The sequence below is a fragment of the Ochotona princeps genome, chromosome 12 (assembly GCF_030435755.1).
Source record: "Ochotona princeps isolate mOchPri1 chromosome 12, mOchPri1.hap1, whole genome shotgun sequence".
In the NCBI taxonomy this organism is placed as follows: domain Eukaryota; kingdom Metazoa; phylum Chordata; class Mammalia; order Lagomorpha; family Ochotonidae; genus Ochotona; species Ochotona princeps.
In genome coordinates, this window is record NC_080843.1 from 8,753,561 (window position 1) to 8,777,087 (window position 23,527).

Genomic DNA, 23,527 nt, shown 5'->3' on the forward strand with positions numbered 1-23,527 from the left:
CCAAAACTACTCAGACAAACCCAACCTGGAAAAATTAGAAGTTGAAATAGGCAGAGTCCCTGAAACCTCTAAGATGTGTGGCTTAACAACAAAACATAAGTTCTGGAGTAAAAGTCCGGACTCCGGGGAGGTGGCAGTGGGGCCAGGCTGGGAGTAGTGGGGCCAGGCTGGGAGTGGTGGGCCCAGTGGAGGGGACCCAGAGGAACTCCAGGCCCTGTGCTCATGCCAGGACGTGTTCCTTATGATCTGGCATCGGACATGTTTCTTATTATCCAGCGTCACAAAACCACCACCTTCATGGACGCCAAGGAGTCTAGCACACTTGTCAAGCTCAAGCGCATCACCAAGGGCATCCTCCAGTGACTGCTCAACGAGCACTGTCTGCATAATTTTGACCAGGTTCTAGATGACGGCAAGACATGGGATGAGTGTGGCTTGACCAGCCAATGTCAAGCCCACAGGCCCCAGCCACGGTGTGACTGCCTTCCGGCAGATTATGTGTGTGTGTGTTTTTTAAAAGATTTATTTATTTTTATTACAAAGTCAGATATATAGAGAGGAGAGACAGAGAGGAAGATCTTCCGTCCATTGATTCACTCCCCAAGTGACCGCAATGGCCGGTACTGCGCCAATCTGAATCCGGGAACCTGGAACCTCTTCCAGGTCTCCCACACAGGTGCAGGGTTCCAAAGCTTTGGGCCGTCCTCGACTGCTTTCCCAGGTCACAAGCAGGGAGCTGGACGGGAAGTGGAGCTGCTAGGATTAGAACCGGCGCCCATATGGGATCCCGGGGCATTCAAGGCGAGGACTTTAGCTGCTAGGCCATGCCGCCGGGCCCAGATTATGTCTTTGAAGCGCTATCAATCAAGCCCTTCTCCAGGCCCCCGGAGCTGCCCAACGTCATGAAGCCACAGGACTTTGGGAGCAGCACCAATGAACAAGCAGTGTAGTGAGGGCCTGCACCTGTCACCCAGAGGTGTACTCCCCCCAGGAAGAGAGACCTGGATGTCAAAAAAAAAAAGTCTGGATCCCACTCAGAAGTCAAAGCTCTACCCCCACAAGGTGCTGTCCCTGCATGTGGGTCTGGGAGAGGGACCAGATTTTCTGAGGTCGTGACCCTGTGACCCGTGCTAGGATGAGTCGCCAGGCAAGAAAAGGAAGAAAAAGGCCCGGTGCGGTAGCATAGCAGCTGAAGTCCTTTCCTTATATCCGTTGGGATCTCATGTGGGCACCAGTTCATGCCCTTGGCAGCCCCCACTTCCCATCCAGTTCCTGCTGTGGCCTGGGAAAGCAAATGAGGATGGCCCAAGGCCTTGGGAACCTGCACTTGCGTGGGAGACCCAAAGGAGGCTCTTGGCTTCTGGCTCTGGATTCGCTCAGGTGGCTGTTGCAGTCACCTGGGAGTGAATCATCGGATGGAAGATCTTCCTCTCTGCCTCTCCTCCTCTCTGTAAATCTGACTTTCCAATGAAAATAAATAAATATTTTTTAAAAAATTTATTACAAAAAGAAGAGAAAGTCAAGCCAGTGGCCACAACCCTCCTCCATGTGAGGTCACAGCAAGGGAGTCACGTGGCAAGCCAAGCAGAGGGCTTGTTCCAGGAACTGCTAGCTTCTTGTTCTATGATTTCCTAGCCTTCAGATCTGTGTGAAGTACAGGACTGTTGTTTACAACACCCATTCCAGGGCAATGTGGTGGTAAAGTGCATTAAATCTCTGCCTGCTTGCCTATATCCCACTGCAGTGCCTGGGATGGAGTCCCACCTGTGCCTCCAAGGCAGCTTCCTGCTCATGCACATGGGACCAGCAGGTGAAGGCTCTGCGCCTGAGTCCCTGTCATGCAGGTGGAGGAGGAGTACAGGGTTCCTGGCTCCTGGCCCAGCCTGGCCTGGCCCTTTTTGTTGAAGGCATGTGATTAGTTAGCTTGCAAGCTCGACTTGGCTAACTCTGCTGCTGTCAGCTGTCCTGAGTGATCCTTCTGGCTGTGGGACAGAAGGAGATACGCCACCTTTCAAATAAATAAAAACATCTTGAGTAAAAAAGGAATCGACTCTCCAGCCCGTGGTATCTTGTTATGGCAGCTCAAGAAGGAGCTCCCTGAATCATGCAGCCCAGAAACTGGTTCTTAAAGTACTCTGACAGTCAACAGCTTTCCAATCAGGGAGGCTTGCCTTTGCCTCCTGGCCCCAGTAGTTATAAAAAAAGAAACACTAGTCCTTTCTTTCAAAAAACCAAAAAACAAAAACAAACAAGCAAAAAAACACTTATCCAAGCCCGGCACCGTGGCCTAGCAGCTGAAGTCCTCGCCTTGAACCCGCCAGGATCCCATATGGGCGCCAGTTCTAGTTCTAATCCCAGAAGCTCCACTTCCCATCCAGCTCCCTGCCTGTGGCCTGGGAAAGCAGTCGAGGACGGCCCAAAACCTTGGGATCCTGCACCCGCTTAGGAGACCTGGAGGAAGTTCCTGGTACCTAGCTTCTGATTGGCACAGCACTGGCCATTGTGGTCACTTGGGGAGTGAATCATAGGATGGAAGATCTTCCTCTCTGTGTAACTGACTTTCCAGTAAAAATAAATAAATCTTAAAAAAATACTTATCCCATAGAATACTACTCAGCTATTAAAAAAAACAAAATGCAGTTCTTTGTGGCCAAATCGGCCAAACTGGAAACCATAATGCTAAGGGAAATGAGCCAATCCCAAAAGGTTAAATACCACATGTTTGCCTTAATTTAAGATGATATGATGTTATGTATAACATGTTATGTTATGAATGTTATATGTTGTGTATAAACTAAAATTGAAATGTAAGTGAGGTGATCACAGAAGGTGGCTAGGAACTCGCATTTACTTTTAACAAATTGGTTACTCATTACTATGTCAATTAATCCCATAATGATGTAAATTTTTGCTGATGGTATGTTAGAGCTTTTAATTGATCGGGATGATACTCTGCTGGCTCTGTCTTCAGACCAGAAAGGGTATACCTAAGAAGCCGTTGAACTTGACTGGACAATAAGATGCTGGACTCTATGTTTGGTATACGCTTGCAATGGGGGAATCTCAACTGAACTTGAGCTGTGGTTATGCAACAAGGTGGAGGAATCCACCATGGTGGGAGGGTTTGGGGAGGGGTGGGGAGAACCCAAGTACCTATGAAACTGTGTCACATAATACAATGTAATTAATGAATTAAAAATAATAAATAATAATAAAAAAAGAAAGATGAAGAAAAATACTTATCCAATTATATGGATAATAATGGCAGCTGTCAACAGACTTGGAGAAAGAATTGGCACTTCTCAAATGAGACAAGTAATAGTAAAGTCTAGATTCAGTCACGTCTTGCCTGTAACATACATGTAACATACACTGCCTGGGTCATTTGTGAACTTTCCGTATGCGGCAAATACACGTTCATGTGCATATACAGAGCATACTAGCATGAAACATGTCCATCCAGAACCTCAGGGTGCGCAGGTGTTAACTAGCTGAAGCGAGGCTTCACAGGATTAGGGAGATCCCAGATCTGACCACTGCTGTGTTCGGCTCGACAGGACTCAGGGTCGAGGGCCACGTGGAGCGGTAGTGGGGACTGGAACAGTGAGCATAATCTCGCTCAGTATGTGTGTTTGTGGGGGGACTGGGACCAGCACCCCTGCAGGTACCAAAATACTCAAATGCTCAAATGTCTTACATAAAATGGCACAGGACTTACATGAAACTTGGACACATCCTCCATATACTCTAAATCAGCCCTGGGTTACTTACAGTGCTTAAAACATAGAGGAGTCACTCAGGGGACAAGGTGAGGAAAAAAGTCCGTACATGTTCAGTGTGGGCATCTTTTGTTTACCTGAGTATTTTTGATCTGTTGCTGGCTGAATCTGCAGCTGCAAGAGCCTGCGGTGCAAGAGGCTGCTGGTGGCTCCCAGCCAGGGCTCAATGTGGACTGCCACGCAGCGGCAGAAGGTGGTCCCTTCTCTAAAGCCTTTCCTGGAACCCACCCCGGTTTTAGAGTTCTGGCCTCCAGAACTGCGAGAGGATCAATTTCTGTGCAGTTTATTTCAGCAGCCCTAGGAACTAACGCTGGGTTCCAGGTAAGACTGTCTGGGAGGGCAATGGCGCTGATGAACACTAACAGCTGAGAATCACCTGCTTCGAAAACACAGGTCCCTGGGTACTGCAGAGGGGCGGCACCCTGCTCGCGTGTGCCCTTGGCGGACCCTGCTCGCGTGTGCCCTTGGTGGCACCCTGCTTGAGTGTGCCCTTGGTGGCACCCTGCTTGAGTGTCCCCTTGGCGGCACCCTGCTCGCGTGTCCCCTTCTAGCCAGTTGGCAGACATTGCACTCATGATGCAAAAACATGAACTTTTTTCTTTTTGCATTTATCCAAGAGGCAGATAGTGCCCCCATCCACCGGTTCACTCCCCAGCAGCCTGCAGTGGTCAGGGGTGGGTGCTGGATCCCAGCCAGCCAGGAACTCCACCCAGGTCTCCCCACGAGTGGGGACCCAATCACGTGGGCCATCATCTGCTGCTTCCCAGGGTCCGCATCAAGAGCAATCTAAGGCGTAGAACCAAACTCACTATCACCATGTGAGCAGGTGTTTTTTAACAATGAGGCCAAATACACACCCAACCTAGTAATTTTCAATGAAGTTCAAACAATTAACAGTACAGGGAGCGCCCACACTTGAATTGAATACTGATGAGACAAAGGAGCCACAGCAGACAGAATACAGATAGAATCTCAAAGCTAGATCTTTCAGGTTTCTCTGAAATCCATGCAAGCGTAATGACCACAGACTTTAGATTCCTTCAAAGTCCAGAGTGATTAAAAAAACACAATTATTTAAAGCTTATACTGTCTGTAGGTCAAACCCCAACAATACGAGTATCCTGAATGCTGCTGAAGATAACAAATTTATTTCTCTCCATCTAGAATTAAACTTCTTTGAATGCTGAAGGCCATATTAGCAACATTCAGAGAACCCGATGCCGATGGAAGCTTCTACGAGACATGCCTCACGGACCAAGGCACATTTGGAAAACACCTTCAACATGTGCATGCTACTGCTATTTCTGGCCTGTGTGTCATGGAAACTACATCTGCTTTCAGCACCTTCAACTGTAGCAGCACAGGCTAGCCAGAAATCAATCTGCATTTCTCCGACGAGTCCCACTGTCTTCACACCAGTGACCCATTACTGCTAACACGACACAGAGAGAAACTCAGCATAACAACCGTGGCCGTCCAAACTGCTGTCTTGTAGAACTGTAATTAGAAATAACTCTAGAAATGGATATTTCTTCTCTGTACCAACTGTGTAAGCCAAGTGGACAGAGAGCCTCCGTGTGGGTTAGCAACTAACCTGTCATTTGCTAGTCACAGAGAGCAGCCCCTGACATAATTCGCTCCCTCAGTGATTTTTCTGGTGTGTGTGTGTGTGTGTGTGTGTGTGTGTGTGTGTGTGTGTGTGTGTGTGTGTGAGAGAGAGAGAGAGAGAGAGAGAGAGAGAGAGAGAGAGAGTGAGTTCGTTCCTGACTTCTACTTCTAGTCAGGGACTCTGCACACATCTGGGGGAATCAGCTTGCTGCCAGATGGGATCTCTTTCTCTCTCTCCCCTCACTCCCCCACCCCTCCCTCTATCTGGGTCTATTACTCTCAGATTTAAAACAACAACACTAGCCTGAAGAAATGAGGACCTCCCTCCCCGCCCCCATTACAGATCGCTTGGGCACGTGTTCCTGGCAGAAGGGCAGGAAACAGATGGAGGCATGTGGCCCAGAGGCCTGAAGAACGGCAGTGAAGCCAGGACACTCACATGGCCAGACAAGCTCTGTTGCTGCTGGGCTAACAGAGAAGAGCAGATATGCACAGTCCAGAAACGAGGAAGGCCTGGGCCAGGAGCAGAGCAGAGCGAGGGATGGGCCAGACCTGTCAGGACAACGGCAAGGCCTTCACTCCACTGGCCATTTTCTGGAGCAGGTCTGCTTGCTTGTTTTGGATGGGCTGCGTGTAACAAGTGCTCAGTTTCCAACATATAGCAGCAGCTATGTGGAGCAGCACGGCAAACCACTGCTGGAGACACCACATACGGAGTGCCTGGGATTGGACCCACACTCCACTTCCGATCCAGTTTCCTGCAACACACGCTCCAGGAGATCAAAGACGATGACTCAAGTACTCGGGTCCCTGCCATCCACTGGGGAGGCCCACATGGGGGACCCAGCCTCACTCTTGGCTTAGGCCTAGCTCAAGCCCTGGCTATTGTGGGTTTATGGGGAGGGAACTAGGACAACAAAATTCTCTCTCTCTGGAAAATCTGAGGATGGCACAAATGCCCCTGCACCCATGCGGGAGGCCAGAATGAAGCTTCTGGTTCCTGGCTGTAGCCTGGCTTGTCCTTGGTTATTGTGTTCATTTGAGGAATGAACTAGCAGATGGAAGATTTTGCACTCTCTCTAACTCTGCCTTTGAAATAAATAAATCTAATAATAATAATACAAAAAGAATGATATCCCCATCCAAGGACGAATTCAGCCAGCAAACTGTCTTTGGACTTGGATTAAGACTCTTTCCTGTGTCTGAAGCCTGCTGGCTTACTCTGTAGATTACAAACTTTCCAAGACTCCATTTCTCCATGGGCCAATTCCTTACCCCTTCTTTCTTCCTTTATGCTAAAGACACACAGTGAGAGATCTTTCACCTACTGGTTCACTGCTTCAATGCTTGCAACAGCTGTGTTTGGGCCACCCAGAACCAAGAGGCAAGAGTGCAGTCCAGGTCTTCCATAGCACTCAAGCCGTCAGCCTTGGCCTCCTAGTCCACACTGGCAGGAAGCTGGCGTCAGGCTCAGAGCGGGGGCTGGCATCCCAAGCAGCATGTTAACTGTTGTGTCACATGCCTATGCACTCCAGTTGGTTAAGTAACTCTCTCTCTACACACATACACACTGAATATATTTATGAGTATGTTGTATATAGGTTCTGTTTCTCTGGGGAACTCTCACCAATATAATTGCCTATAATATACTTTTAATAACAATTTCCTCTATTATAAGCATGTATTCGAAAGAAAGAAGAATATCCATAAGTACTAGATCCAACATTTAAAATTCAGGTTACATGTGCTACTATACAACTTCTTCATTATGTGTATTTGCATATGTAAATATATGTAAACACAGCTCTACACATGTCAACAATTAACCTGTAAAAACACACATTATTAGAATCCTTCCTCAATGGAAAAACACCAACTTTCTGACTCAACACATAGGCTTCTCTGCTATTCTCAGTAAACTTGCAGAGCCACGCGATACCCAACACCAACACAGCCTGAAGGACGGACCCAAGGGACATGGACAGACAGCTCACAGACTGCATTGACACTGCAGATACAGCCAACCAGAGGGGCAGCAAACACGAATGAGATCAAAACAAGGCTTTTACAAACAAATGACTTTTTAAATTATAGTGACTTATACTACTATTAACTATAAACTTACATGTTTATTAGTAACATGAAAACTTATAAAAGCAAAGCTCTTCTCAGCACAAAAAAAGAATTTTACAAGTTAAAACATATGCTCTGGTATGATGGGTAGTGTTCCAAAGAGGAAGGAAGTCATTGGAACACGTGGAATAAACCATAAAGTTATTTCATTAGGGAGGAAATGCATCTTATACATTTTTAAACATACCTTACGTATGTTTAAAAATAATCCCAATCAGCAAAACATATGAGGTTGCTCACTAGAATATCTCTCATAATGGTAAAATAGCCCAGGTCATTTAAACAGTAACAGCTGAGACGCAGGGACAAGCAAAACATTTATTCACCATAATGCTAAATACTGTATCTCCACTAAAATTATACACATATCTTGTAAACACATGACAAATAATAGCACTATAGGCAAAACAATAAAGACGCCAAATCATGATTCACTATGATCAGAACTGTGGATGTGAAAGGACCTCCCAGAACAGCCCCAAGAATAGAAACACTGAGGAAAAAAAAGTCAAGGTGATTCCTTTCTAAAGCAACTTTAAGTAATATGCTCTCACTTTTATTACACAAATGCAGAAAAAAAAAACAGAGAAAGAAATATTCAACAAACTGAAGATAGCTTTTAAAGTTATGTCCTGCCTAGTAAGCAGCTAAAATAATGCCAGAGAAACTTCTGAGATACGTTAAAAAAAAACCATTTCTTGTACATCTCAACGTCAACAGCAGAGCCAAACCAGCACCGAGCCAGGCTCAACCACATGGGCCCAGGGAGCCGGACACCTTCCTCCCCCAGAAGCTACCAGGAGACAGAAAGCACTGCTTCGCTCAGACTTACCACTGTTCCGAGAAACTGAATGTTCATGCTTCCTCCTGCTTCCCGAGAAAGGCACTGAAAGAACAAGTGGGATAAAATCAATGTGCAGCTACCCCAAAACCTGCCACGCGTGTTCATGAAGGGCGGAAAATCCTAACACTGTTCACACACAAAAAGGAATGCAGTACCCATACGCGACCCAACACAAGCCAAAGGGATCACACATGAAACAATTCCATTCATCAGCAATGCTTACAGTAGGTAACTCCACACACACAGAAAGTCCACTATCATTTCTGGGTGGAAAATATTTGTTGGCTGTGGGGAGTGGGTTGCTGAAGAAAGCCCCGCAGTGGCAGCTGCGGCCAATAACCCAGGACCGGCAGCTGCTCTGCAAAGTAGAGAGACGAAAGCTGGTCTTGCCAGCAGGTGAGGCAAATCTGCCTCCTCTCCAGGGCCTGGCCAATCAGGTAGCACCCAGTGGACCCACGGGAAAAAAGGATATATAAGCAGCCTATTTTAGGAGAGAGCTACACAGAGCTACAGGGAGCTACAGGGAGCTACAGAGGACGGAAGGACGGACAGACGGGACAGACGACGAAGACGAAGACGAAGAAAGACTGGTTGGAATAAAGTGGCTCTTGAAACAGAGCCTGGAGTGTCAGGTGATTTCTTCGGTTACGGGAGACCCCGGGTGACCCCGTCAGTTGGCCATTTTGCTTTGTTTTTCACTTACCAGTTTTTTTTTTCTTTTTTTTTGGACTTGTATTACTTAGTGGAGGAGAAAAAGTAAAGAAAGAATACAGAGTGAATCTGTGGATCTGGTGTTGTGGTACAGTAAGTTAAGCCATCACTCGTGAGGTCAACTTCCCACAAGGGCACTGTTTCAAGTCCTGTTTGCTTCACTTCTGATCTAGCTCCCACTAATGCTGCAGGGAAAGCAGTGGAAGACAGCCCACGCGCATGGGTCCCCACCACTGATGGGGAGGCTTCCACCTGTTCTGGGTTGGCTGACGTGGCCATGTGGGGAGTAAACCAGTGAGTGAAACATCTCTGTCTCTGTTTCTCCCATACTCTGCTTCTCTGGCATTCAAGCAAAACTTAAAAAGATACAGAATGAAATAAAACAGGTTATTTTCTTTAGTATCCCAAAGGATACTCAATTAAGAATGGAATGTGGGCCCAGTGAGGTAGCCTAGTGGCTAAAGTCCTTGTCTTGAACGCATCAGGATCCCATATGGGCGTTGGTTCTAATCCCAGCAGCATTGCTGCCCATCCAACTCCATGCTTGTGGCCTGGGAAAGCAGACGGCCCAGGGCCTTGAGACCCTGCACCCGCATGGGAGACCTGGAAGAAGTTCTAGGCTCCTGGCTTCAGATTGGCGCAGCTCTAACTGTTGAGGCCACTTAGGGAGTGAATCAACGGATGGAAGATTTTCCTGTCTCACCTCCTCCTCTCTGTATATCTGATTTTCCAATTAATAAATAAATCTTAAAAAAAAGAATGGGATGTGGCACAACACTTCTACTTTGGTGATCCACCTGTCCATCCCTCTACCTGTGCCGAGCACTCCAGCTGAATTAAGCTCCACCCTCCAGGCAACTAAGATAAATAGCAGAATTACAACATGATTACATGTAATTCAAAATGATAAGCTCGTAATACACAATATACAAAGCACTACAGGAAACTAAACCAGAGCAGAAAGGATGAGACAAACAGGCAGCCAAACAGCCATGTTTCTGTTTTGTTTTCATCTGCTTGAAAAGCAATGTGACAGAGAGAGAGGGAGAGAATGTTCCATGCTGCCTACAACAGCCAGGTTAACTCCAGGGACCTGGAGTTGCGTTTGGGTCTCTCACATGGCTGGCAGGTATGGAAGCAATTGAACCACCTGCTGCCTCCAAGGACACCTTAGCAGGATGCTGGACTGAAGTGGGTCAGGACTCCAGCTAGCACTCCATCCTAGGATGCAGGTGTCACAGCAGCACTCAATCCCACTGCATTACAACACCCAATCCGGAGATGAGCAGGGTACAGCCACAACACAAACAGTATACAGACTCCTCACAAACTAAAATCTGGAACTAGGATAGGACCCAGCACTCCCTTATGGGTGCATATCCAGAGAAGACAAAATAAAATCAGAATGTTGAATGTGGCATGGTTCAAGATAAATAAAATACAAAATTCATATAAGTCTCCATCAGTAAATGAATAAAAAATTAACATATCTATATATATGCAGCTTTTAAAGACAGAAGGAAACTGTTGTTCGCAACAAAATGAATGAACTCAGAAGACATTATGTTAAGTTTTATGTTAACAAATAGGTGGATTACTAAAGTAATGAAATGACCCAGGAACAGGAAGATAAATAGCATCCAGTCTCACTTCTATACAGAATGCTTACAAATTCAGCTCACAAATATGAAGAACAGAAGGGCAGTTGCCAGCAGCTTAGATGCAGGGAATTGAAAAACACTGGCAAAACGATAAAAACTAAAAACAACAACAACAATTAAAAAAACCCACTCCACATAGACAAGACTAACAATTCAAGACACAGTGACTATAGTTAATGACAGGGCATTGCCTTCTTGAAAACTGCTGAGAGTAGATTTTCATGTGTTCTCCTTAGAAAAAATGATGTGAGACAATACATATGCTAATTAACTTATTTAGCCCAACAACGTATTTAAAATATGTATATACATTTTATATGTATGTGCATAAAGATACTTTTTTTTCTAATTAAAAATGATTTTGAGAAACGAGCAGGAATTCTCCAAAAGGTAAAAGCAAGAGAAACTTCAGGCTGAGCAGATGATGTAGTTAAACGCGGATGAAGAGCGCCTGGAGAATGGAAGGAACGGTGGGTGACGATGGTGCGCATGGCTGGAGGCAAGAGCTGGCAGGACAGGGCGGGCCACGGGGAGGGAACGCCAGAGTTGGGTCATATCTTGCAGATGGGGGTGGGGGCGGTTCATCCTTCACAAAGTCTCTATATTTAAGAACTGGAGTTTGACATGGTCACACACTAGAAATCTGGACAGTTCTAGAAGGTTCAAGATATACAGGAATGGTGAGGGACCAGGGTATAATTTCTGGTAAAATAGCACACCAGGTCTCCAGCTGGGAGGCCTGACGGCCAAGCCAACATGATAGCCGAACCAGGTCTGAGTCCATCGGCAGACTTTAGATTTTGAAGGGCAAACAATCCTAACTTAGCTGTATTGATGAGAAAACAAAGGCATAAGAATTTAAAAAAGGAAAAAGGAATTTGCCTCCATTGTAGCCAGAATAGATTGGGCACTCTCCCATGAGGGGGTCTCTGAGTTCCAGCATCACTGTGCCAGTTCCTACAGAAATCAATGTTGGAAATATGTGAAACAAACATTGGTTTAAGGACTCAGATCTTGGGCCCAGCACAATGGCTCAATTAGCTAATCCTCTACCTCCAAGTGTCAGCATCCCATATGGGGGTCAGTTCATGCCTGAATGTTCCACTTCCCATCCAGCTCCCTGATCGTGGCCTGCAGTCCAAAGCCTTGGGACCTTGTATCCACAAGGGAGACACGGAAGAAGCTCCCAGTATCAGGTCAGCTCAGCTCCAGCTGTTGCGGCTACTTGGGGAGTGAACAAGTGAATGCAAGCGATGTCTCTCTTTGTCAAATTTGAATTTCTTTTTTTTTTTTTTTAAAGATTTTATTCATTTTATTTACAGCCAGATATATACAGAGGAGAGACAGAGAGGAAGATCTTCCGTCCGATGATTCACTCCCCAAGTGAGCCGCAACGGGCCGATGCGCGCCGATCCGAAGCCGGGAACCTGGAACCTCTTCCGGGTCTCCCATGCGGGTGCAGTGTCCCAATGCATTGGGCCGTCCTCAACTGCTTTCCCAGGCCACAAGCAGGGAGCTGGATGGGAAGTGGAGCTGCCGGGATTAGAACCGGCGCCCATATGGGATCCCGGGGCTTTCAAGGCGAGGACTTTAGCCGCTAGGCCATGCCGCCAGGCCCTCAAATTTGAATTTCTAATATAAATAAATAAACCTTTAAAAAAACCTCAGATCATGCACCTGCTAGCTCACTGCCCAGGTGTGTACAGTGATGGAGGCATCTACTGGGTGGAAACCTGGAGCCCAGAATGCCACCCAGGACTCCCATGTGCTTTTCATTTTTTTCTTAATAAAGATTACTTGAAAGTGGGAGAGAAGGCAAAAGGGAGAGATGGAGGGAGGAAGGAGAGAAGAGAGAGAAAGAGGGCAAAAGAGAAGAAAAAGTGAGAGAGCGGAGATGTCTTCCAGCCACTGGTTTAGATTCCCTAAGTGGCAGCACTGAGTGCAGCTGTGCCAGGTTGAAGCCAGGAGCTTCTTTGGGCTCTCCCACAGGGTTCAGGCCCCAAGCACCTGGGCCATCCTGCTCTGCCTTCCCAGGTACACTAGCGGGAGCTGGATAGGAAGTGAAGCAACAGGGACACGAACCAGTTCCCATATGGGATGTTGACATTGAAGGCTATGGGTTATCCCATTGCCCCATAACACCAGGCCCTAGAACTCAGATTTGCACATTTGAAACACAATTGTAGCAATAAATGTGACTTAAATGTCGCCTTTACATACGTACTGATCTGCTTTATTCTTTTTTAAAGATCTGCTTATTTGAAAGGAAGGGTGGAGAGAGAAGAATCCTGAATCTACTGGTTCACTCCCCACATGGTCACAAAACCCAGTTTGGGGTCAAGTTGGAGCCTGGAATGCTACCCAGGCCTCCCACAAGGGTGGCAGGCACTCGGGCCATCCTCCCGCTATCATCTGTTGCTTTCACGGGCCATTAGCAGGGAGCTGGATGGGCAGCAGAGCGGCTGGGACTGCAGCCAGTGCTCCAGTGTGGGCCACCAGCATTGCTCACGGCAGCTGGACTGCTACGCCACAACGCCGGCCCCAGCTCTGCTCTCTCTGCCACAATAGTCCAGTCTGTAGGGAAAGGAGGAAGAAAGCAGGGGACAGAACTTCACACATTCTCCCAGTAACAACTGATACAATGGAAAAGAAAAATGAAATTCACCTCAAAATCGCATTTGTTTTTATCTTTCCTAAGAAGAATACATGCTTTCCCAGGGACAGTTAACTTTTATGATTCACAAAAATTACTTGATGCATCTGACACATTTCAGAATATGAACTGACAACCTGACAAGCTAATAACAAAAACTAATAAAAAAACAAAACTTCTGGGGCAGGTGTTGTGGTGCAACAAGTTGAGCAGCTGCCTGAAATGCCAACATCCTGATCAGAGTGCCAGGGCTTATGTCCGGACTACTCTACCTCCGACCAGCTTCCAGGGAGAGGCACAAGATGGCCTACATGCCTGAGTCCCCATGGCTTCCCTGGAGGAGACCCAGGTGGGTCCCCAAATGGCCACAGCTGCCGGAGCTAAGCTGATCCAAAGCCAGGATCCAGGAGCTGCCTCTGGGTCTCCCACATGAGTGTAGGGGCCCAAGGACTTGGGCCATCCTCCATTGCTTTCCGAGGAAACAAGCAGGGAAACGGGTGGGAAATGGAGCAACTAGGACGTGAACCAGTGCTGTGTTTGGAGGTGGAGGATTAGCCAACTGAGCCATTGCATTGGTCCCAGAAAGCAATTTTTAAATAATATTTTTCCAAATATTTTTCCTTGCTCCTATTTTAGATGAAACTTCAAAGTTGGATAAAAATATTCCTTTTTTCCTATTTTGATAGACTGCTGCAATGTGTACAATATGTACTCCATTTTCATTTCTTCAAAGTTATTTTACAAGTAAGATTTCTGCTAGTAAGATGCTTTCAACATTTATTCGAATCAAACTCATATAAACTTAGCAAGGTTGCTCATTTACAAAAAGGCAAACACATTCACAAACAATAACTCGAGTGTCAAAAAATATCTTCCCAGGATAATAAAATCAGAAGCAGTCTCATGTTTGAAGTTGCTGGCGTGAACAGAGGAAGAACTTGCAACAGTTTCTTCTTCCCCTTACTGATGTCCAACTTGATAACACGCCTCAAAGGCCATTCCTCTTGGGTTTGCCTATCGCTCTCCAGCACAGCTGCTTGTAGTATGTTCCATATTTACTACAATCAGTGTTTACACTATTCCACATGCTTCTCCCACTAGCCACTAAAATATCATTTCCTAGTTAACAGAGAGAAGAGGAAAAAGTGGTGTGTACGGGGGAGGAAGTGAGGGACAAATCAGAAACACATTTTCCCACTATGAAATTGTAAAAGCGACTCTAAGGCACAAGCTAGCACAGACCAAAAAGACTGCCGGGCTGCTACGACTACAGTGCCAAAGCAGGCAGACTTAAACTGGAATTAACATTCTATACCATGTCTGTAAGCATATCCCAGGTGTTACGTTGTGATGAACATTTCTGGAAGGAGTTATTTCTGTTCCGCTGGTGAGCTTGTTTCTGATATGTGTAACTGTAATTGATCTCAGGAAATGTGAAAAGGAGGCGGTTAATGATTACCTTCTTTTCCTACTACTGCCTGAAAACAACAACAACCTCTACTTATTCTAAAGTTATACATCCCTACATCCTATGCATCCTAAATAGATGGCTTCCTATTACATTTGCTGACCCACAGCAAACACCTGCACAGAGCGTAAAATAATAGCTAATTACCTCTAAGAGACGGGGATGGGGAGGAGCATTGGAAAAAGACACAAAACACTTATTTTAGGACAGAAAACACATGAAAATTACCTCCAAATCTTGTGTATGTGTGTGTGGGGGGGGCACATGCTGAAAAAGTACAGGCAAAATAGTAGTCCCTTGATTTATCTTTCTGATTAAAATATTAACAACTGTACACAGCTATCCAAAATATAGCTAAGATTTGTTATCAGAGGCTACAGGAGCTATTTTAATCTCAAAAAGAAAGAGGTCATTTGTTTTTAGCTTCCTCACTACGTAGGTGTAACAAAGCAACTTCTTTTCATCAAAAATGGAAAGGCAAGGTTGAATTAAAAAAAAATCTTTGCAAATTTTGGGTGACTAGCATTTGTTGAAGACATCACAGACGATCACACAGACGGCCGACACAACAGCATCTCTCCCACCATATTCATGTCATTCTGCAGTCCCAGGCGTGTTAAGCGATCGTGTTAGATGACCTATTTAATACTCCAATCAATTCCCAAATGGTCCCTTTAACCTGGGATTCTGCAGCCAATGACGTGAGATTCATGTGACACTCTCCCAAATCCGTCTGCTTCGACATGGCAAATTAGTTCCACTTAGCTGCCTGTCAACGACCTATTCAATGTCGCACGCAGCCGCCCCGCAATCGGCTCTATGCTGATTTTTAAAATAAATTTCTCATCCCCTGAAAATATTTGAGCAAGAATGTGAGAAATCAAAATGGAAAAAGTCTCCAAAGGTACACCAGGAACAGCTTCCCATCACATACATGCAGAAACCATTAGACCTTAGCAGGATCTCAAGTTATTTTCAAAAGTATTTAGTTACTCTCCAGGCCTGAAGACAACCTGCTGGGAGCAGGTGGACAGAAGAAATCCTGCCACACAAAGGAACAGGCCGGCATCAGCTAGCCCGCTCTGCTTGCCGATACTCCAACAACGTGACTGGGCAAAACAAGAATCCAGTGAAGCGCTCACAAGAAACAATACATTCATTAAACCTCAGCAGACAGATTACATTGTGAGAAATGGAAAACTACCTGAACTGTTCAGCGTAAAACTGAAGAGCCTCTTTCAAGGTTAAATGAAATTACCTCACAGGAATGGAGTACAGCACCAGAACAACAAGAAAGTCTGATTCATCTAGCATGCTCGGCATTACAAAGGTTCTAGAATTTCTGAAGAAAACGCACAGAGAGTTCAACACACGCAGGACACAGCAAGCCTTCTGCTTCGCTTCACCTCCGTAATTATATGCCACAGAGTCCACTTGCTTAAAAAAAAAAAAAAGCTCTCATTTTTGTTACACTTCTAAAATAAAATTTTCAAAGTTTGTCCACCAGCTGATAAAGTCAGATACTGTTTAAAAATGAATTTGACTTTTCTATTCTTAGATTTACATGATAAAAGCCAAAACTATGACGGACACACAGAGGGGACACTAGTACATACTGTGTACTTTGCTTTTCTCCATCCATAAACACTACACACTGGCTTAAAAAGGTTTGCCTGGGAGGTGTTTAACTCAGTAACTATCAATCATACACGGTAACTTGAAATGTGACTATCGTGATGGAAGCTAATTTTCACTTTTAATTACATTTAATTTAAACACTGAAGTGGTGCAATGAGTGTGTGTTAAACACAACTTTGTGGTTTCAGTAATATTACTTACACTTTAATTACCCTTCTACTTAAATACTATTGTTCTGGGTGCATTCAGAGCTGTTTGTCTTGTTTTTGGAACCATATGAGTAATTTTTCATCTTATGTTAAAATGGTTAAGTGTGTTACTGAAGTTAATTGCATTTGCTTCTATTTTTTTAGTATAGCTAATAAATTTAAAATCATAAATGTAGAGAGATTGCTTGGATTTCTATTGGTCATAACAATTAGCAGAGTGACAGAAAGAGTGTGTGGTCCCTTTCCAAGTGCATGGACCAGCTGGGCCGGGGCCAAGCCACGCCGTGGTCAAACTCTTCCCAGGTCTCTGACATGGGTGGCAGGCATGCAGCCCTTCCGAGCCATCAGCACAGACCCGGCAGGCTGTATCACCAGGAAAGTGGAGTTCTGGAGTCAGTAACAAACCCAGATGCTCAAACACGCCCAAAAGGAACCAGTGATACAGAAATGAGAACACATCATCCCACAAAAGGAATATGGGAATGGAGTTAGGTTCCCATAGTACATCATTAAGATCTGCTTCACACACAGCAATACTGACAGAGTCTACACTGCATAGAAAAACACTGATTAATATATATTAAATAAGTTCTTATCACTTTCCTTGAAAATTTTAAGGAATATTTAAGGAATAGTCATTTCAATTATTACATGAAAAAAGCATTAAACTTGAAAGATAAACTTTAATTGTTTTCAGCAGTACTCAAGTTTACGTTCTTGGTTCTTCATATCATTTGGAAACATGACCTCCTCCTCCTTCCAAAGGGCTGCACTGCTAGCTCTATACTGACAGTTATCAACAAGGTTAGCACATTTCCTAACAGTGTGATTTTCTCAATGTCCGATGAGCAGAGGCCCTTCAGAGTGGCCAGGAGGATGTGTCTGAGCAGGACACTGTCAAGCAGGTTTCACTGAGCAACGAATAATGACAGCAGCAGGGGGTCAGCGCAGAGCCCCCAGACCATTGAGGTGACCTAGCGCAGAGGCAGGCTTCTCCGTATGTCCACTGTTAGTTCCACAGGCGAGAGATCTCCCAGATCTACAGAAATGTCCCAGAAGCCACAAGCCTACATTGGAAATCTGTAAGGCTCCAAAAACACAATGCCAGATTACAGCTGCTCCAGTCACCCTGCTCCTCCTGCTCACCCCTGCATCCCACAGTGCACCCTCTGAAAGTCCTCCGAGAGCAATGATGAACTGGGGGAGAACACGGAGCTCCCCCACTTCCCGTGCTGAGGTCTGGCTGAGGTCTGGGAGGAGAGGTGTGGCTGCTTTGGACACGAGAGTGAACTAGACTTCTAAACACCCCGTTCTCCAAAACACAATATTGCTTCATCATTACTTGGTAGCAACAGCATTCGTCTGCAAAGATCATATGTGCTTAATTATTATTTTTGAAAATATATCTTTTTTACTTGTTTCAAAGGCAGAGAGAGGAAGGCTAGAGGGGGCTGAGTGGCAATGTCTTCCATCCATGATTCACTCCCAAATGACCACAATGGCTACAGCTGAGGCCTAGAAGCCAGGAGCCAGGAACTCCATCCAGGTCTCCCATGTGGGTGACAGATCACAAGCATTTGTGTCGTCATCCACTGTTTTCCAAGTAGCATTAGCAGGGAGCCGGAATGGACTCAGCACTTACACGGGATGATGCCACAGCAGACAGCTCAACCTGATGTGCCATGAACCTGTCCCCAAGAACTCGACGTGACTGTTGCGCACCGTAAGGAAGGCACTAGTTGAAAGAAGCCTCTACAAGCTGGACCTGCACCTGAAAGCGTTGGCATCGCATACAGGCACCAGATGTAGCCCTGGCTGCTCTGCTTCCCTTCCAGCTCCCTGCTGGTGGCCCTGGCAAAGCAGCGGAGGATGCCCCAAAGCTTTGGCACCCCGCACTCACAGGAAGTTCCTGGCTCCAGGCTTCCAAATGGCTCAGCTCTACTTGTTGTGGGCAAATGGGGAGTGAAACAGTGGATGGAAGATCTTTTTCTTTCTGTCTGTAAACGTGCCTGTCCAATAAAATAAATCTTAAAAAAAAAAAAACCCTCCACAGGAAAGTTGCTCTTTCTTGCAATGAAAAAGTGCCATTTACACAGTGAAGTGGTTATATAGTCACTGAGGAATTAGGAAGAAAGTAGCTAGAAGCAATGAGATTCTTCCTCAGCTATTTCCTAAGTAAATTCTGTTCTAAAATGACACAACCTCACGCCTACTCTGATGGCTGTTATTGAAAAACAGCATATGCTGACCCAGGATATAGAGAAACTAATCTTTCCTGGTGAGAACGTAGAATGATACAGCTGCTTTGTGGAAAACAAAATGAAGGATTCTCAAAAATTAGACAAAATTAATATGTGAGCTAGTGACTTCAGTCCTGGGGATATTTCAAAAAGAACAGAAATCAGGGACTCAGATATCTGCCCATCCACGTTTTAACAGCATTACTCACAACAGCCAAAAGAGAAAAAACATAATCACCCATCAACGGGTGCATGGGTGAGCAAGATGTGGTACGTCCAAGGCCTGGAATGCTATTCTTTTTTAAAAAAATATTTATTTATTTTTTTAATTGTAAAGGTGCATATACAGCGAGGAGGAGAGACAGAGAGGAAGATCTTCTGTCCGATGGTTCACTCCCCAAGTGAGCGCAATGGCTGGAACTGCGCTGATCCGAAGCCGGGAACCAAGAGCTCTTCCAGGTCTCCCATGCAGGTGCAGGGTCCCAAGGCCTTGGGCCGTCCTCAACTGCTTTCCCAGGCCACAAGCAGGGAGCTGGATGGGAAGTGCAGCTGCCAGGATTAGAACCGGTGACCATATGGGATCCCAGTGCGTGCAAGGTGAGGACTTCAACCACTACGCTATTGTGCCGGGCCCTGGAATGTTATTCTACCCTCAGAAGGAAGGAAGTCCCGACGCAGGCTGAAGCATGTATGGTTCATGAAGACATTACTCTAGGTGGAATAACCCAGCTGCAATTGCACAACTACTGCATAATGTCATTTACGTGATTATAGCAGATTCATAGGAACAAGAAACAGAGTGGTAGCTGGCAGGGCAGGGGGAGGAAGGTGACACACAGCTAATGTTTGATGGACGGAGCTTTAGCTGGGAGGATCAAACAGCTCTGGGGATGGCTACATGTCAATGTGAATGCATTTAACACTGCTCAACTCTATCCCTGAAAACATAAATCTTAGGTTATGCACATTTTCCACAATTAGTAAAAATCGGTTGGGGACATAAAACAGCACTGGAGGGAGCAGCAAAGGACAATGGACTTAGCCTCCACTTGGCATGGATTCACGAGTGTCTACCTTTTTTCCCCTGCTTCTAGACACTGGTAGACCAGCTATGCTCAGTGCATAAAAGCAACAGAATCCCCATTTCGGAAAACCGCCTTGGGGAGACCACACCTAAAGTGGCAGATGAGGCTGATAAAACCAAGAGGGCAGGCAAAATGGAGGATTCGAACTAGCTGGAGAAAGGATTTTGTGTTCCTGTGGTTCCCATCACACACATGGAGTGCCCATCATGCTGCGTCCTGTTTTCACCAGGAACCAGGAAAAGCTGGCTGCTTTTCCCTACATTGCCAGTTCTCAGGTGGGGCAGACTAACCACCTTAATGAAGGCAACAGGACTGGCTTCTTTTTGTGTTTTTTTAATGTCTTCCTCATCTTCCTTTTGAGCACCACAGCCCCTCCTGTATGTTCCCAGAGCATTTTCACGCAGGCTGCCTCTCCTGACCAAGGCTCTAGTAGCGCCACCACCACTCTCTGAGCAGCCAAGACGTTAAGCTCCCAGCTTCACAGCCTGGCTCCTCCAGCCTGGCTTTGTACACTTATAGTTTTCATCACTTCTCTACATGGGCACTTCCCATTCCTCCTGCCATCAAACAAGCATGCTTCTCCAAGCTGTATCTCAATCAACATCTGACACCCTTTACCTGCCACCCTTTATTACTGGAAGTGGCTAAGGGATGATTACAGAGAAATGCAAAATAAAAGGCAGCAATTGGCCAGGAGTTCATAAAAGTAAGCACGGTGGCTAGAGTTCCTCCATCACCTGCTAACTTCTCCCTGAGCCTCCTATCTCCAACCTTCTTCAAACTACTCTTCACAACACAACCAGAAATCAATGCTCTGTGTAAGCTGCAGTTCTGGCCCCATCACCGCTTCCTTCCAGAAGACTCTGGCATGAGTGCCCACTGACCCTAACATACAGCAGAGGCCATGCCATGCTGTTAATAAGGTTCTGCACCATTGCGCTCCTACCTAGCTCACTTTGGCTCATTTCTTGCTGATTTACTCTGTGGCTGCTCCAGCACTTCAAACACAGACCAAGGCCAGACCGACTAAACCAGTGGGAACCTTGCAGGTGAGTTCAACAATCTATGCTTCAGCAAACCCAGATGATGCTGAAAGTACATGAAAGTTGGCACAACACTGCTTTAAGGCACACAATGAGAGGTAAACTATTATTTAAAGGTCCATGCTGGGGAAAGGGAAGAGGACCACAACAGAGGGCAGAAATGCACACACTCGGGTCAGACTGCTGGGTTCAAGTTCCTGCGTAGTTTCTACTTAGCTTTGTAATCACAGGAAAGTCACTTAGCTTTTCTGAACACAAGGAAATGCCATTTAACAGCACAGACCTCAGGGCACAACAGCTTGGATGAAAACCCTGACTCTCCTCTTAAGAGCTATCTGACCACTTCCTTTCTCTGAGCCTCAGTTGCTGGCTTACGGAAGCCACTTCATCCACTGTTATGAACATTAACTGCATGAACCGCAGGAAAACCGAAGCTGACGGGCAGAAGGGACTGTATCTGCTATTACTATCATTGGTACTAATTTCAGAAACTGTTCGATTCTGGAAAGAACACAATCAACGCTGAATGATAAATAAAGTAGATAAAATCCATTTCTTTTCATAAAGCGTAACTTTGCTATTTAGAAGGAATCAGCCAATTAGAAGACACTACTAAGACTCTATGTGTCATTTATTTCAGATAACTAATGCATTTTTGTAGCAAAGAATTTATAAAATTAAAAAGATACTGGGGTAAGGCATTTGGCATTACAGTTCGGATGGGAGTTGGGATACCAGTACCCTCTAACCAGTACCCAAGCTTTTCATCCCAGCTTTACTTCCAATTCCAGCTTCCTGCCAATACAGTCCCTGGGAGACAGCAGGTAATTAATGGCTTAGGCCCTTGGGTTTCTGCCACCCACAAAACAGGTCCAACTGAGTTCCTAGCTCCTGGCTACAGGCTGGTCCAGCCCAAGCAGTTGCAGGCAGCTGGAGAGTGAACCAGTAGATGCAGATTTAAAAACAACAAAAACAAAAAAACACAAGGCCAGCATTATGGCCTAGCGGGTTAAGCTACTGTCTGTAACATCAACATCACATATGTTTGAGTTCCAGCTGCTCCATTTCCAATCCAGCTTACTGCTAATGCATCTGGGGAAGCAGAGGGAGAAAGACCAAGTGCTTGGGCCTCAGCACCACGTGGGAGACCCAGGAGAAGCTCGTGGCTGCAACCTGGCTCAGGGATTGGCCACACCGCAGCCATGAGGAGTGTGCTAGCAGATGGAAGATCTCACTATCTCTGTAACTCTTTCAAATAAATAAGCAAAAATCTCACTCTCAAATGAAATGAAAACAAATATAGAATGAATGTAAAAATAAATATTTTTAAAAGTGATTTGTTGAATATTATTGCAATAGTTGGGAAACTATTTCTAGAATTATTCCAAACACATTTCCAGTGTTAATTTAGCTATCAATGCTACAGGGAGGAATGCCATCACAGCATCTAACTGCACAGCTGTTCGAAAGGGTGCTACTGCGAAAAGCTGGCGGTATGCTGCACCTCCTCTCCTGGCCACTCAGCCACAGCGCATCCTCCTGCAAACACACAGGCCCTCCTGTGCCAGGACACACCCACCGCACAGCACCTGCTGCTGACCATAAACCAGTGTCACAAAAACCACAGTTTTTGAAGAAATAGCAGCAAAGATCTGCGAAGCCGTATAGTGATATTCCTTTCAAGCTCTCCAAGAGTCTCACCCCATAATTTATACAGCTACGAAGTTAGAAAATATACAAAAAGATAGGGAGTTAGAAGAAAACACAAGAAACAGCTGTTACACAGGGCAACAGATCACAAAACCATTTCAAAATAAATGTTTCATACCGAGAGTTCAAGGTTTCTTTTCCTTTCATTTCATTTTTTTAAGCATTTATTTTACTTAGTTGAAGGGCAGAGTGACACACGGAGAGGCGTGTTCCAGCCCCCCAGTTCATTGGCCAAATGTTCGCAGCAGCCCTGGGCAGAGGCCGCGCTGGGCTCTCCAGTGTGGGTGGGTGGCAGGCACTCCAGTCCTTGGCCACCACCACTGCTTTCAGGGCATTTTAGCATGAAACTGGATCAGAAGCACAGAACAGTCCACACTGGAACCAGGCCCTCCATACAGGGTGAGGATACCCCAAGTGACAGTTTACCTTGCTGTGCTACAACACCGACCTGTTGGGAGTTCGAGGCTTCTTAGAAGCATAGGGACAATATGGTAAGTTACACATTCCTGGGAAATTCATTCTGTCACCAAACGTTTGCTGCACATTCTGGAATCCTCTGCCCCACAACCTCAACAGGCATAGACATGCATTGGGAACAGAGTAGTCTGTATTCACAACTTCTCCAGTTTTAAAAAGAAGCTTAATGTGTAAAATCAAGTCAAGAGAATACAAAGAATTTTCAGGCAAAAGCAAAAAATGAATACTTCACACGGTGATTGTTATTTGTGTAAAAGAACCTTTTTTT

The 23,527-nt window shown here is 45.6% G+C and overlaps 1 protein-coding gene across 1 annotated transcript in view; it reads right to left on the reverse strand.

Annotated features, from left to right (window-relative positions):
• Positions 1 to 23,527, reverse strand: part of PCCA (propionyl-CoA carboxylase subunit alpha) — a 376,803-nt gene that overhangs the window by 69,506 nt on the left and 283,770 nt on the right. The window contains exon 21 of the mRNA XM_004577373.2: positions 8,353 to 8,406. Within this exon, the coding sequence (XP_004577430.2) occupies positions 8,353 to 8,406 (54 nt within the window). The remainder of the gene's footprint in view (positions 1 to 8,352; positions 8,407 to 23,527) is intronic.